Source organism: Schistocerca serialis, chromosome 3 (assembly GCF_023864345.2).
Source record: "Schistocerca serialis cubense isolate TAMUIC-IGC-003099 chromosome 3, iqSchSeri2.2, whole genome shotgun sequence".
NCBI lineage: Eukaryota > Metazoa > Arthropoda > Insecta > Orthoptera > Acrididae > Schistocerca > Schistocerca serialis.
In genome coordinates this window covers 456,862,829-456,878,037 of record NC_064640.1, presented here as the reverse complement: position 1 = coordinate 456,878,037, position 15,209 = coordinate 456,862,829, and the positions used below count along the sequence as shown (strand labels likewise).

Sequence of the window (15,209 nt, the reverse complement as noted above, 5' to 3'; positions counted from 1 at the left end):
ATGACTGACTGATGTGAGTGCATTTCAAGCACGACATACGCTTTCTCGGCTCTTGTTGCCATTTTGTCTCACTGCGCTCTCGAGCGCTCTGGCGGCAGAAACCTGAAGTGCGGCTTCAGCCGAACAAATCTTAATGAGTTTTTCTACGTATCTGTAGTGTGTCGTGACCATATGTCAATGAATGGAGCTACAGTGAATTTATGAAATCACTTCAATCATTTGTAATAGCCCTGTATATACAGTTTGAGTGAATACTAAGATGGTGTTTAAATATGACACATCATTACTGAAATGTACCTTTAAAAATTATCATTTCTGTATGTTGTTTGGATTTGTGTGTATATATAATGTGAAACATGTAATACCTTTGTATGCTTATAGACTATTTCTGTTTAATTATTTGTTTTATTTATATATAATGAAATCAAGTTTGATGTTAATAGCCTATTGTATGACACACCCAATACTCTCAGCTGGATTTTCAGCTGGAGTCCATGGGCAAAGAATAAATAAATAAATATGTATATTAAAAACTGAATTAGTTGTTGCAGTGATAAGATGGTGATCCCAATCCCCATTTGGGAATCTACGGTTAGGTTTTCCATGGTTTTCCTAAACTCCAGGATGGTTCCTTTGGAAGGGCACAGCCAGTTTCCTTCTGCATGCTTCCCCAGTCTCAGTAAGTACTCCACATCTATTACCTCATTGTTGACAGAATGTTAAATCCTGATCTTCCCTTTCCACATATAGTAAAATCATAAATATTACCTGAAGTGAGTAAACTGTGTGCCAGTCATAGCTCCACTCCCATCCCTCTTACATGCACCTAGTTGCCATTTACGTCACCTCTCTTTATAACCAAGAATGTAGCTTGTCTCCTGCTTACTCAAAATGTTAGAAACCAAACTTACAATGTATTTTCATCTCACTTTAATTAGTCTGCGTGTACCATTAACCTGTACTCTTCTGAGAGAGGAATAGATACACAATTTGGTTTTGAAGTTCTGATGATATTTCCACTGTCTTGATTTGTGATATGGAATAGCTGAGTGTCTAAAAAAATCTAAATTTTTTCACACATACTACTCATTTGATCCTTTTCTAAATCACATGCCATCTTCCTAAATGTTGCACTCAGTCCGATGATCTGCCAAGTCTTTACTTCCAGAAATGTTAGACCCATAGACAAAAAGCAGTGGTTCCACTTTTGCAGTTGACACCCTTTCCAAATGAATCTGTGTGAATGCATAGCCAGTTCAACCACTGTCTTCACATTGGATTATCACCCCACTAACCTGAAAAAATGGGGAACTTCCTGTGTCATCTCATCCTCATCCAGTACCAGAACTAATAAAAAGAAAGGAGAAAGAAGAGTAAAGTATTTTCCAAGCAGAGAGTATGTACTGATGCATAGTGGTCGTAGATTTGGTATCTGTTTGTGGCTTGTGTATAATTTTAAATCTTCCTGGCTTGCGTGTAACTTGAAATCTTCCTCTCAGCACCAGTACACCAAAATATTGGAATAAAGGATCTCCTTTACAGCATTTTTTAGGATCCCACCACCTATGTTGTTTCAACTAATACTAATTACTGCTGATATTATCTACATCGGTTCCATTTCAACTACACTTGATCCCCCCACCCCTCCTTCCCTTGTACACACACACTGCCACTAACATCATTGTCCACTGATATATTTTTGTTGTTTGTCATGACTCATCTTTTCTCGGCTGCTGTTTCTGCAAAATTGCTTCTTCTCTAATTTTTTTCCACCACTGTCCCCATTTGCTTCATTTATGCTTCTACCTTCACATGCTACATGCCTTAATTCTGATTTATTAACTGTCCTGACAGGTACTTAAAACATCTCAGGTTTCCATACGTTCTCTGTTGTCAACATGCTACTGTTATCAGCTTAACTTCTCTCTTGCTCATCCCCCACACCCTGGCTTGTTCCCTTGACTTAAGCTCCTTAGAGACCATCCTAATTAATTTGTTCATTACTCTTGTATCCCTAAACATTGTAACTAGAATCTCAGGATATGAGATCAGTGTACACTTGGTATGTTTGCTTGAGGGTAGGAGTGTCACATGTTAGATCTGAAGGAGGCTCTGCTTGTTACTATCAAGGACACTGAGAGCACCTGACTAGATTGCGGCTCACTTTCATGTGGCTGAAGTGTGGCAATGGTTTCAGAGGCCATACATGGTTATTATAGATACTTAACTGAAGTGCTCAAGGCAGCTAGCTTCACATTCCGGGTGGAAGCACAGCTTACAATTTACAACGTTTTCTTCTCAGAATTTATTGCATCTTTCTTTTTGGAGCTGGGTAGGAGGCATCAGCCAAAGATTCAAATTGTGTGGAACTTGCTTCATGTTTTATCTTAATTCATATCTGTATTATTATTATTATTATTATTATTATTATTATTATTGTTATTACTAATATTGTTATTCCCTGAAACTTATTGCTAACAAGTATTTGTAGTTAGACAATGAATTCTACAATTATAATCAAATTATTCTATTTTATGTAATATGGAAATTTTACCAAAATAGCAAATCTTTCTTCCTCTAGCTGTGATTCCTAGTACAAGTGATATCTGTGTCTTAGATATATGAACTTACTTTTCCTTACACAGAAGCAGACACCAAAGATGCTTGCTATGACAACCAAAGCAGAAAAAACTGATAACAGTATCACTTTCAAATCCTTATGTAGTGGTAGTTGTTCATCACCATTCACTAATATCTGGTTTGGGGTATTCACACCTGGTGAAGAGAAGTTTTTGATTATTTTGATGAAACAACAGCAAATTTTTACATGCAGGCTATGATTTACATTCATATCCATATTAAAACATTGATATGATCTGTACATAATAGAAAGAAACATTCCACGTGAGAAAAATATATATAAAAAACAAAGATGCTGTGACTTACCAAATGAGAAAGCACTGGTGGATAGACACAATAAAAAACACACAAACACACACACAAATTTCAAGCTTTCACAGCCAAAGGTTACTTCATCAGGAAAGAGGGAAGGTGAGGGAAAGACGAAAGGATGTGCGTTTTAAGGGAGAGGGTAAGGAGTCATTCCAACCCCGGGAGCAGATACTGTAATGTTTCCTAATAGTGCCATAATCTTAAATAAAGATATTATTATATGAGTTGAGAAACTTGATCTGTAGCTAATTGATAAAATTATGTACAATTCAGAAATAAAAAGTGAGGCAGACACACATGACTAATGGTATAACTTGTTCCCTAGCATCATGTTTCAGTATATTATTAATTACATGTGGCCTTCTAACTGGTTAAAATAACCAAAATAAACCATATCAGCTATAACTAAATCATTCATTCTGATGATATCATTAGCAATTCTCTGCAGTAATTCACAGTTTTGCATAAAGTTTCATGGTTAATAACATCATCTTTATAATCTTTGAGGACCAAAAAATACCTTACAGTATTTTCACTTGTATTTTGAACATACAAATGTAGGTATGTATTTCATAAAACAAGCAACTACTAATTTCAGTTTGTGAAAAGTATTTATTTTGTTTTGTCCAAATAACTATATTTCTTGAAATGGTTTGATGTCTTTTGCAATGAATTTAAAGTCAAATGCAAACACAAGTCATTCATTTGCACAGGTTGTCAGAAATATTTTACACACAATAAATTTACTATTCCACCTGTTTGACATACTATGTAACTAATATAAACCACTTAATAAGAGAATCAGTAACAAAATAAAACAATGTCAGTATTCAGACATCCACAAAATAAAATAAAAGTGAACTAAATATGCAACTCATTGTGAAAACAAAATGGTACTCTACAAGACTCAAACAATGGAAAATAAAGTTAGATTTGACAAAAACCTAGGTATACCAATAATATAATAGCAATCACCATCATTTAGGTTTTATTTTTAGGCTACCAGTTTTGACAATACATTATGTCACCTTCAGGCCTGCTTAAATTGAGTAAATAGTAACTTTCATGTTACAAAAAATAGCAGCACTTTGAACTGGTCTCTGTCCAAGGAGCACACATGCCCATAATAATCTTCGTGAGACCAGTTAAAAGTGGTGCTATATTTTGTAACATAAAGGTTACTAGATTTAAGCAGGCCTGAAGATGACATAATGTATTGTCGAAACTGGTAGCCTAAAAATAGAACCTAAATAATGACGATTGATATTGTATTATTGGAAATTGACCAGCCATAGTCCCACACTCCAGATAGAAGATGGAGTTACGTTCATTCAGAAACTAGGTATGTTTCACTCTATAAAAATATAATAAACTTCCTACTCACCTCCATTGATACCAAGGGTTGTGAATTGGTAATTCCCAACATTTGAACCAGCTGAGTTGTGTGCAGTAACTTTAAGATTGTATGTTGTTCCAGGGCTTAGACCAACAATCAGGAATAATTTCTCAAGGCCAATGTTATTTCCCACTGAAATATGTTATATTTAATTGGCTTTAGTTTTACAAAGATTTGTGTAACATATTCTTCAGTGTAACAGTAGGCCCTTAAGATAAGGATGTTAAAAAATATAACAAAGAAACGACATTTAAAGTGTTAGTAATGTTTTATGCTTCCTGGATTTTGATAGCAATGAAATTTATTATTACTGCATATGAACAGAAACACACATATTACAATTTACTTTTTTATTATTTCATATAATTCTGCTGCCATACTGTTAAACCTCAATGTTTGAGTAGTTAAAAAGTAAAATTAGCATAATTATTGAAATTTATAAATTTTTTGGTTTGTGACCTTACTATAGAATATGGTCCCAATTTTTACTAGATTTATGTCATTGAATTCAAGAAGTGTGTCACTAATTTGATAGTCACATTTTGATCTGGTGCTCTTGTCATTAATATTTATATGGAAACAAGCTGAATAATTATATCAAAAGAAAAATATTATTGAGAAAACTGTAAAATTGCAAGAAGACAGTATAATTGGCCAGTATTTACATTCAACAGACAAAATTCCAAGTGTTTCCTGACTGTAACATATAAGTGCAGGAAAACCATACGTAAATCTTGGCACTTTTAGCATTTTGAGGGGAAAAGAGAAATATATATTGGAAAAAGTTGCAAAACAGGTGCAGGTCACTCAGATCCAACGTTAACAGGAATCGACTTATTGTGAGAAAAAGGTGAGGTGGACACCAAACATAGGCACCACCATATTCCTTTTTAATATATCTGGGAAAATTCCTTCCTCCATTACTAAGTTTATCAGAAATGGCAGAGGTTTTTAAGGGTATTTAGACATCTACTTAACAGTTTCTACTTCTTTAACTTACTCATATAATCACTTAATACTCTCAATTTTCATTGTATCAGCTTGTTTGCAACATCAGATTTGCAAACATCAATAATAGTTCTATATGTAAGATCACTAGTCACCAAATACCATACATGCTGATTGTTTGATAGACACATAAAAAGGAAGTTAAATAACTTAGGTTGCAGACACACACACCCACATGCACACACACACACACACACACACACGCACACACACACACACACACACACACACACACACACACACACACACACACACATTCTCTCCTAAGACTGCTACCTGATTCTGAAGGTCAAGTCACAACAACCAGTAAACAAGTCACGGTTATCAAGGACATAGGTATAACCAGCTGCAGTAACTTCAAGTGGAATAATGCCACAAAACTAACTGTTGGAGTATACAGATTCAAATTCAATGGAATCATTATTTGAAATAAAATAAAAGAAACACTTTTATTGTGATATTTATGCTCCACAACAAGTTTTATTTGTTCACTGACCAGGTTTAAATTTCTGAGGCAAGAAATTGTTACATTTCAAGAAGTGAAACTGCTGTTGATTCACTGATTTCTCATAAAGAAAAGCAACCAGTTATCAGGAATAACACAAAACCAAGACAGCACAGATAATCAAATAATACAGCTAATCCAAAAGACACATGTTTTTACTAGAAACTGCTATTTTCTGTACTTACAACACTGTCTTTGTGCATCCAGTAAAGTACTATTCACAGTACATCGCATTTGTATTGGCAGTTATTTGATGTTGAAGGCTGCTCTGTTGCTGTTGGTGACATCACTGGGATGGCAGTACCATTTCCTTGTTGACTGAGTTTTTCTAACATACGAAGTATTTTTTTACCTGATAGAGTTTTACCACTTCTGTTTAAATGCATTCCATGTTTTGTATGGTGACTCCTTTAAAGAAAGTCCATACTGAGAAAATGTGCATTTTGGTTCATTTTGCAGATCTTATGGATCTGTCTGTTTGCCTTTCTGATTTCAAGATTTACACACGAGGTGGGCATTAAATCATATCTTTGAGGTATTCCACTAACGACAATGACCCCCTCTCTTGTGAGATGTAAGGCTTGCTTTAGGTTGTAGGTTGCAGTTGCTAGTTCCTTTCTGTAAACGTTGTTTGCATCCACAATCAATAAGATGCTTCTATTTTTCTTCTCTGTTATTACTAATCCTATGTTTTTTTGTAACTACCTTCATACGTGCCCCAGGTTTAACGTGTCCACATGCTTTCACACTAAGGTCATAGCGAAATATTGCTGCAAGATTTCATCCATGACTGTCCGAGAAAATTTCTATATCTGCAAACTCATCAAACAATTGCAACTTCTTTGATGTATTTACATGCTTTTCTTGTGCTATCTTTCCCACTTCACATTTTTTTGAAACTGTTGTTTTGTTTACTAAATGTGAACAGTTAGTTCATACCCACCACTGCTGTTTTGTTTACTGAACATGAATGGTTAGTTTGTACCAACTGCTGAGATTCTGCACATGTCTGAAAGCCTTTTGTTATGATTTCATCGCACTCACAGCACTTAGCAGTCACATTATTAATGCAGGAGTCCGTATTTTGCGATCTATCATATACAATCATTTTCTTCTGATTAAGAATTGCAGACCTGTGGAGCTGTTGTTGCAGTTCCTCATTTTTGTTTTGAAGATTTAGTACTTCCCGATTTAAGGCATCCATGCTTTTTTGTAAAACGAGCACGCGTTTATGAATTTTCACTGTTTCATTACTGTAGTGTCCATGAATTCCCTTTTTCACTGGAAAACTATAACTTTTATTCTGTTTTTCACTACACACATGTATATTTTCTGCTATCTTTCCAAATTTCATAGCTGCATTCACACCATGGGTATCTGTATGAGTGACATAATGCAAGGTGATAGGAACCTCGTAACAATCATTCCAGCAACTGAAACAAGCACATCTTCTGCAGGAAATTGGATGTGGACATATAACAAAGTTAGAATCCCTGCATTTACCTCAAGATTAAATACCAAACAACAGAAAAATATTTCAGGAATGTCTGATGGCGAGATTGCGGCTTTCACTGTCTTCTGGCTATAAAACTTGGGTCACATGTGTAATAATATGTTATGAACAAAACTATTCATTCTGATTATAGGAGAATATTTCAGGTATAATCTGCAGTTTTTTCAAAACTGGCTGAAATATGGATGAATAATCTGCAAACCAGGCAATCCATACTCTGGTAATTGGGAGCTTGTTGAATGTGCATGAAAGAAAACTTAATTTAAAAGAAGAAAGTTAATGTGTTTATTTAAACCCAAGTGAGCATTCTGCATCATCAGTTTATTGATTTCTATGATATTGTCTTTATAACCTACTTTGCTGTATGAAGAACACATGTTACATCATACGGTTTTTCAAGGTATGTGGCAAGAGTGGAATCTGTTTTTTGTATTCTGTCTTTTTCTCATGTCTAGATGACATACTTGTTACAGCTCTGTCTGATTAACCTGTACATAATATTTCACTGACCTTGCAGATGACTTGCAACATTGTGCGAAAGATAGTGCTGAATAACATCTTAACTATTTTACTGTTATGATAAAATGGCAGTTTATATTTATGATATCTTAACTTTTTTGGAGGGAGCCCCTGAAATTTTTCCAATGCATGAAATGTTGCAGCATTAGCAACTGGTTCATGTTGGTTAGCATGTACAACTGTAGAATGTCATCAATCAAGTCAGAACTACAGCTATTTCTGAAGGTGGAGTGTTTGATCATCCATTTCTGTTCAAAAGACTGATTTGATTAACCCTTTAAGTAGGTGTGACTGACATACCCATCCATGCTCTGCTAATTCACAGTTGCTTGGACACATATATTCACCTTCTGCATTCTGTGGCTAGTAGCTAGTGGGAATGGTGAGTTATCAGCCTGCCACTGAAACTTCGGTATTAGTTAAGCTTTTCCCACTAGATAGCAGCACATTTCCAGCAGCACAGCATATTCTGGGCAAGTTGTAATGTTTTCCACTCAAGTGCATGTTGACAGAATGCATCCAGTGAAGCAGCCTTTGATGCATGCCTTTTTTGTCTATGTTTACTGCCAGGTTAGTAAGTGATCTTTTGCAATGGTAAAAAGGAGTCAAGTCACTTACCAGACTTAGAGATAGATGAGCTACTTTCAGAAAGTGACAATTTCAGTTACAGTTCTTTAGGTTTACAAGATATAGATGTTGAGGCTAGTGACAATGAGTGCAGTTCAGAAACATCTGTCAATGAGACACTACTGCAGCAGACAGTACTTAGTGCATTTGTGCATGTTAGTTCAATCTGTAATCAACATTTGTTCAGAGGTAGCAGTAGTACAGTTGTGCCTCTAAAACAATATCATATGATGAGTTATTTTGTGTTTTGTGGGTGATGCTTTGTGCAAAATAATAGCTGAACAGACAAACTTATATGCAAAATGGGTTATAGCTTCCCATCTCAATTTGGCAGTATGCTCCTAGGTTCACAGTTGGCAAGATACTACACGTGATGAGGTAAAAACATGTATTAGAATGCTCATACTTCAAGGAATTCCTCACAAACCAGAACACAAGATGTGCTTTTCAAAGACATAATCAGTTGACGCACCTTTCATCAGAAAATTGATGAGTGGGCAGTGGTTTCATCTTTTATTGAAATTCCTCTACTTTGCTGACAATACACAATATGACCCACTAGGCACTACCAGCAGGGAGCTATACAAAATTCACTCAATTAGGGAGCATCAGCTGCATAAATTCAGATTGGTATACATGACAGAAAGTAATATCACCATTAATAAATCATTGTTGCTCTGGAAAGGGTGCTTGGGTGGAGGCCATTTATTCCATAAAAGTACAGCAGACATCACATTTTATGAACTCTGTGAAAGCGGCTCTGGGTATTTATTGGACTTTATTGTTTTCACTGGAAAGGACAGTGTTTATGGTAGCTTCCACATGATCTACTCAGGAAAGGCCATCTTGTTTATCTTGACAACTTGTACACCAGTCCAGGTTTGGTAGAAAAACTAACCAGCAATAACACCAACACTGTTGGTACAATGTGGCAGGACAAGAAGGGATTCCCTGACTTCATAAAAAAGGAAAAACCATAGAAAGGAGAGTACATAGCATGATACAGAGGCAATCAGTAGATAATGAAATGGAAGAACCAAAGAAATGTTCTTATGGTCAGCACCTTGCATGAACATACATTTTTAAATGCCAACTCAAAGAAGGGACTCATTCAAAAGTCATTGATTACAACAAGAATACTGGGATGCAAAACTTCCAAATGACCAGGAGCAGACTGAAAAAAATATTATTAGAAGATTTCCACCACTTGTTGGGCATTGCATGCTACAAGAAGCATGATGGCGAACAAAGTAAAATGAGCTTCATGATTAGTCTCAGCAAACAGTTGGCTATATCTTCACCAAACAAGGGACATTGGTAGGATGCCCATCTTGAACACTGAAAGCAATATGCCTTACAGCCAGGCAGTTTCCAAACCTTCTGCCACCCACAATGAAGAAAAGACCACCAAGGAGCTGTGTGTTGTGCATGAAAAAAGGCCTTCATTAAGAGGCTTCAAACTAATGTGCAGAATGTAAAGTTTCCTTGTGTGGAGCACCACACTTTAAAATGTTTCACACCAAGAACAACAGTTAATATCATGAAAATATATATATTTTTAACTACTGCAATATGTTTTATTCAACTCCACCCAAAACATAAATGAAAACTTCTATGTGTAAGAAAAATAAGCACCACCACCATACGGGGCATGCTGGTGCATATTAATGATGACATAATTAGTGTGAAAGAGCAGAAACTCGGACTGGCAAAGGAATTTACCTATGCCATTTAAAATAAATTATCCCATAATTTACATTAAGTGTTTTAGGGAAATCATGGAAAACTTAAATCTGAACGGCTGGCTGGTGATTTGAAGCACTGTCATCCCAAATATGAAGATCTTTCACAAACATCCTACACTTTCTTTCTCTCTCTCTCTCTCTCTCTTTTTCTTTTTTGTTTTTAAAGGAAGCAGCTTAAATATAATATATGGTATCACAAACTCAGCTATGGTAGAACTACATAAGGATAATTACCCTTTTGTCACATTATATGATACTTTGATCCTTTGGTTGTGAAGATTATTAAATTCTACAAGAGAAACTAAAATGTTGTGGCAGCATAGGCAACCCCCTTGCATGGATGGAATCATGCCTCATCAGGCAAACTGAATTACATTTACAGGTGATACCACAGGAAAAATATTAAATTAAGAGTGGGGAAACATCATACATGGAGTCACACAAAGGTTGATGTCTGTCTTGTGCCTGTGCTACACCTGTATAAATCATTTCCCTATGACAGTTGAGGACTCTTCAAAACCTGCAAAGTTTGCTGATGACATCAATATACCAATAAAGGCTCCAAATATATCCATACTAGAAATAACCAGAACAATGAAACAAAATAACAAGTGGATCACAGCAAACAAATTAACTCATAATCTTCGAGGCACCCACATTGTGGTACTCCAAACAAATAAAAATAACATACAGGTACTAGAGATAGATATCAATAGCCTCATACTGGATGGGCTCCATGTGTGGATTTCTTGGGCATCCAGATTAATAATAAATTGAGATGTATTACAATTTGCTAGTGGTGGGTATGATAAGACATCCTTTGAAACTTTACTAAATGCCTTTTCTGAAAACTATCCAGAACAGAGAGTTAAGAACCCCACCTACGATGGAAATATATTGGATCTAATGGCAACAAACAAACAAACAAGACCTCTTTGAGGATATCCACATCAAAATTGCTATCAGTGACCCTGACGCGGTTGCAGCAACAATGATTACCAAAGTACAAAGAACAACTAAAAACAAGCTGAAAGATATATGTGTTCAGGAAAAAAAAAGGTCAGTAATGTCACATCTCAATGAGGAACTCAAAACATTCAGTACAGGCCAGGAGTGTGTAGAGAAACTCCGGCTCAAGCTTAAAAGAATAGTTGACCACACATTGGATAGACACGTACCCAGTAGAACAGTGCATAATGGGAGGGAACCTCCAAGGTATACAGTAACTGTAAAGAAACATCTAAAGAAACAGAGATTACTGCATAGTAGGTGTAGAACAAAGTAGAGGGCTATAGATAGAGAGATGTTGAATGAAACACATTTGGCTGTGAAGAGAGCAATGCATGATGTCTCAATGACTACTGTTGCAGAATATTGTCAAATACAAGTTCACAAAATCCAAAGAAATTATGGTTGTATGTAAAGACTGTTAGCAGCATCAAACTTAGCATCCAGACAGGAACTGATACTGAGAGTAGCAAATAGAAAGATGAAATTCTTAACTTTGTTTTCAATTGTTCCTTTATAATGGAAAACTGAGGAGAATTGCCCCAACTTAATCCTCATACCACCGAAAAGATGAATGAAATAAGTATTAGTGTCAGTGGTGTTGAGAAACAACTGAAATCATTAAAATTGAACAAAGCTCCAGGCCCCAATGGAATCCTGTCAGATTCTATGTTGAATTTGTGGCTGAGTTAGCCCATCCTCTCACTATAATCTATCATAGATGCCTTGAATAAAAGACCATGCCGAGCTTTTGGAAAAATGCACACATCATGCCAGTATAAAGAAGTGTATTAGAAGTGATCCATAAGACTACCGTCCAATATCCTTGACAACGATTTGTTGTAGAATCTTATAAAATACTCTGAGTCAAACATTATGAGGTATCTTGAACAAAATGACCTCCTCAGTGCTATCTAGGATGGTTTTTGAAAACATCGACTATGTGAAACCCAACTCGCACTTTTCTCACATGTCATACTGAAAGATTTGGATCAAGGTAACCAGGTAGATGTAATGTTTCTTGATTTCCAAAAAGCATTTGACTCAGTACAGCACCTATACTTATTATCAAAAGTATGATCTTATAGGATGTCAAGTGAAATATGTGACTGGACTGAAGACTTTTTGGTAGGGAGGGCACAGCATGTAACCTTGGATGGAGAGTCATCATCAGATGTAGAAGTAACTTTGGGTTTGCCCCAGGGAAGTGTGTTGGGGCCCTTGCTCTTCATGATATATATTAATGACCTTGCAGACAATATTAATAGTAAAATCAGGCTTTTTGCAGATGATGCAGTTATTATAATGAAGTATTATCTGAGAGAAGCTGCATAAGCATTCAGTTGGATCTTGGTAAGATTTCGACATGGTGCACAGACTGAGAACTTGCTCTAAATCTTCAGAAATGTAAAATTGTGCACTACACAAAACACATTATGATGCGCCTCCAATGATCATGTGACCAGCAGGTCATTAAAATCTAACCTTTCTTTCTTACCTTCCGATCAGAATGACTATTTTTCTCTTTTTGACAGTAAGACTGTGATTCTCTGTTACAGAATCTCATATGTTCCTTCCATGAAAGTTACTCTGCAGATGTTCCACATTCATAACATTATAATTAAGCTAGTTCCCAAAGTAAAAGTAGTTCACTAAAAAGTCAAACCTCTGCAGAAAGAAAAGGAATGTTATATGCTGAATACACATTCTACAGTAATTAAGGAAATTTGCTCCTAAACTAGTTTGTGTTTTATCCAGGATATTGCATTTAATATGTGATAAAACTAGACAACTGCAATTTTTCAGTGCTCTGAAGTTTTTCACTGTAACAACAAAGACTATTTTTTTCATCCTGTGTAGAAAAGTTGACCACTATATAGAGTGCCACCTTTTTACTTCTGTGTAACTGCATGATAGGGTCCTCAGTACCTAGCTCCAAACGCCACAAATGGAAGTTTAACTGCTATGGAATAATTGTGACACGTGAATGAATGACTGAAATGTATTGCAGTTCACACAACATAGAGATACTGTTAGTAATCCATCATAATTTGTATGGTTTTGTGCTGTTATTGACAGTCTTGTGATCTACTGGCTGATGCATTAACCACATGCTTTCTTATTGTTATCAATGCCCTTTTCATATTTAAGTTAGTGTTAGGATTGTGGCAATGTAGGTGAATAAAGTGCAACATAGTCTTGGAGGATAGGAAAAAGAACACTGAAAAGTGCACTATCGACAGGATAAAGCTAATCTAGCATCTTATACAAAATATTAATTCAATGATCTGCACTTCAAATAGGAAAGAAATAATGGTCAGTCTTCATTAATCATCTTCTGTGATCATATAATGTGATTATGAATTGTATTATCCAATATTAAATCAGTAATAGTTACACAAGTGTTAGAGAAATTTGATCTTTTTCTTTGCCAGTAAATAAGTAGTGACCTGCTACATTTTATTAAGATATTTAACTGAAAGCTCACAAAAATGTAAAAATGAAAAATTCATGACCTGCTTATAGTTTTTTCAGATTTTTCTCTCAGAATTTACTGAACTTTATTACCACCATGAGAATATGCTGACTTTCACAAGAAAAACAAATGAATATCCAACTGTAGAACTGTGGTTTCCATAACATTATTAAATTTTAAAGTTAGTGTAATTTTCCATGACTGCACTTTTAAAAAGTTGACATTCACTTACTCAAATGAAAACTGACCTCTTTTCACAGATAATTTACTTTTTCAAAATGTTTGAGTATTATCTTAAACATTTTATCACTTTTTCTATGAAAACTACAAAGCACGTGTACCTTCATGCTAAATATCAGGTGAATAAAGAACTATTAGTAATACCTGTAATCCAGTTGTCTGCTCCTCTAGGTACATAATTTGAATATTCAACAACAAAATATAATATAGGACATCCTCCATCTGGCCAAGTGGCAAGACGTAGCCCAACACTTGTAGAATTAATAACCAGAACATCATAAGGAGACGGTAAGTGTGGACGCTCGCCTCGAGTTCTGACAGCCAGTGTTTTACTGGGATCTCCACTACCAACTCTATTGTAAGCCGTTATAAAAACATGATAGAGTGTCCCACAACGAAGATTGGTCAAAGCATGTGTGTTCTGTGATGCATCTAGTTTGATTTCTTCCCATTCACCATGCTCCAGTTTAAAATGTACAATAAAGCCACGTACAGGACTTCCTCCATTGTCACCAAGCTTCCATTGTAAATGCAGTGTATCATGTGAAGCTGTAGGAACTATAAGTAATGGTGCACTTGGTGGAACTGAAAACATTGTTACAAATATAATAATTCCATATATAACTGAGATCCACTTACATTACTGTTTACTATAATAACTTGCAGACACATAGATTGTAATACTCTTCTTAGTATGAGTAACAGAAATTCTCTTTCCTAATATCTACCACTAGGCTCATTAAATATTAACATCACATAATTTTCCATCATTCCTGCAAGAATTAGTTTTTCTCAAAGTGTTATGTTAGTGTGAAGAAAAACTACAATCATGTAATTTAAAAATGAAGTGTGTGAAAACTGCAGTAGTGAGTAAATTAAGTGCATTTAAAGGTGACAGTTCATGGTCAATGAATTAACAAATGACATTATTACAACTAAGAATTAAAAAATGGAACTGCATTTAGAGCAACAGTCATATGAAATGATGCAGGTTAGATGCATTAAATCATTAAAGTGAAAGGAAGTTACACTCAACAATAGGACGTCAGCTTAATAAATGTTACCAACTTGTGTAAAGGAAGTTACATTTACAAATGAAAGGAAAGCTTTTGACTTTCCTTAAAATGAGACAGAGTAGTCAATCCAGATCTTAGGTATACTTTATGATATACATATATACGCAATGACTCTGATGATAACATAAAAGTAAACATTTTGTT

At 35.3% G+C, this 15,209-nt stretch overlaps 1 protein-coding gene across 1 annotated transcript in view; it reads right to left on the bottom strand.

The window, feature by feature from the left end:
* The window catches only part of LOC126470920 (Down syndrome cell adhesion molecule-like protein Dscam2), a 504,863-nt gene that overhangs the window by 59,889 nt on the left and 429,765 nt on the right, over positions 1 to 15,209 (bottom strand). Inside the window, exons 19-21 of the mRNA XM_050098951.1 lie at positions 14,134 to 14,574; positions 4,337 to 4,480; positions 2,632 to 2,775 (exon numbers count right to left, since the gene is read on the bottom strand). Coding sequence (XP_049954908.1) covers positions 2,632 to 2,775; positions 4,337 to 4,480; positions 14,134 to 14,574 — 729 coding nt within the window. The remainder of the gene's footprint in view (positions 1 to 2,631; positions 2,776 to 4,336; positions 4,481 to 14,133; positions 14,575 to 15,209) is intronic.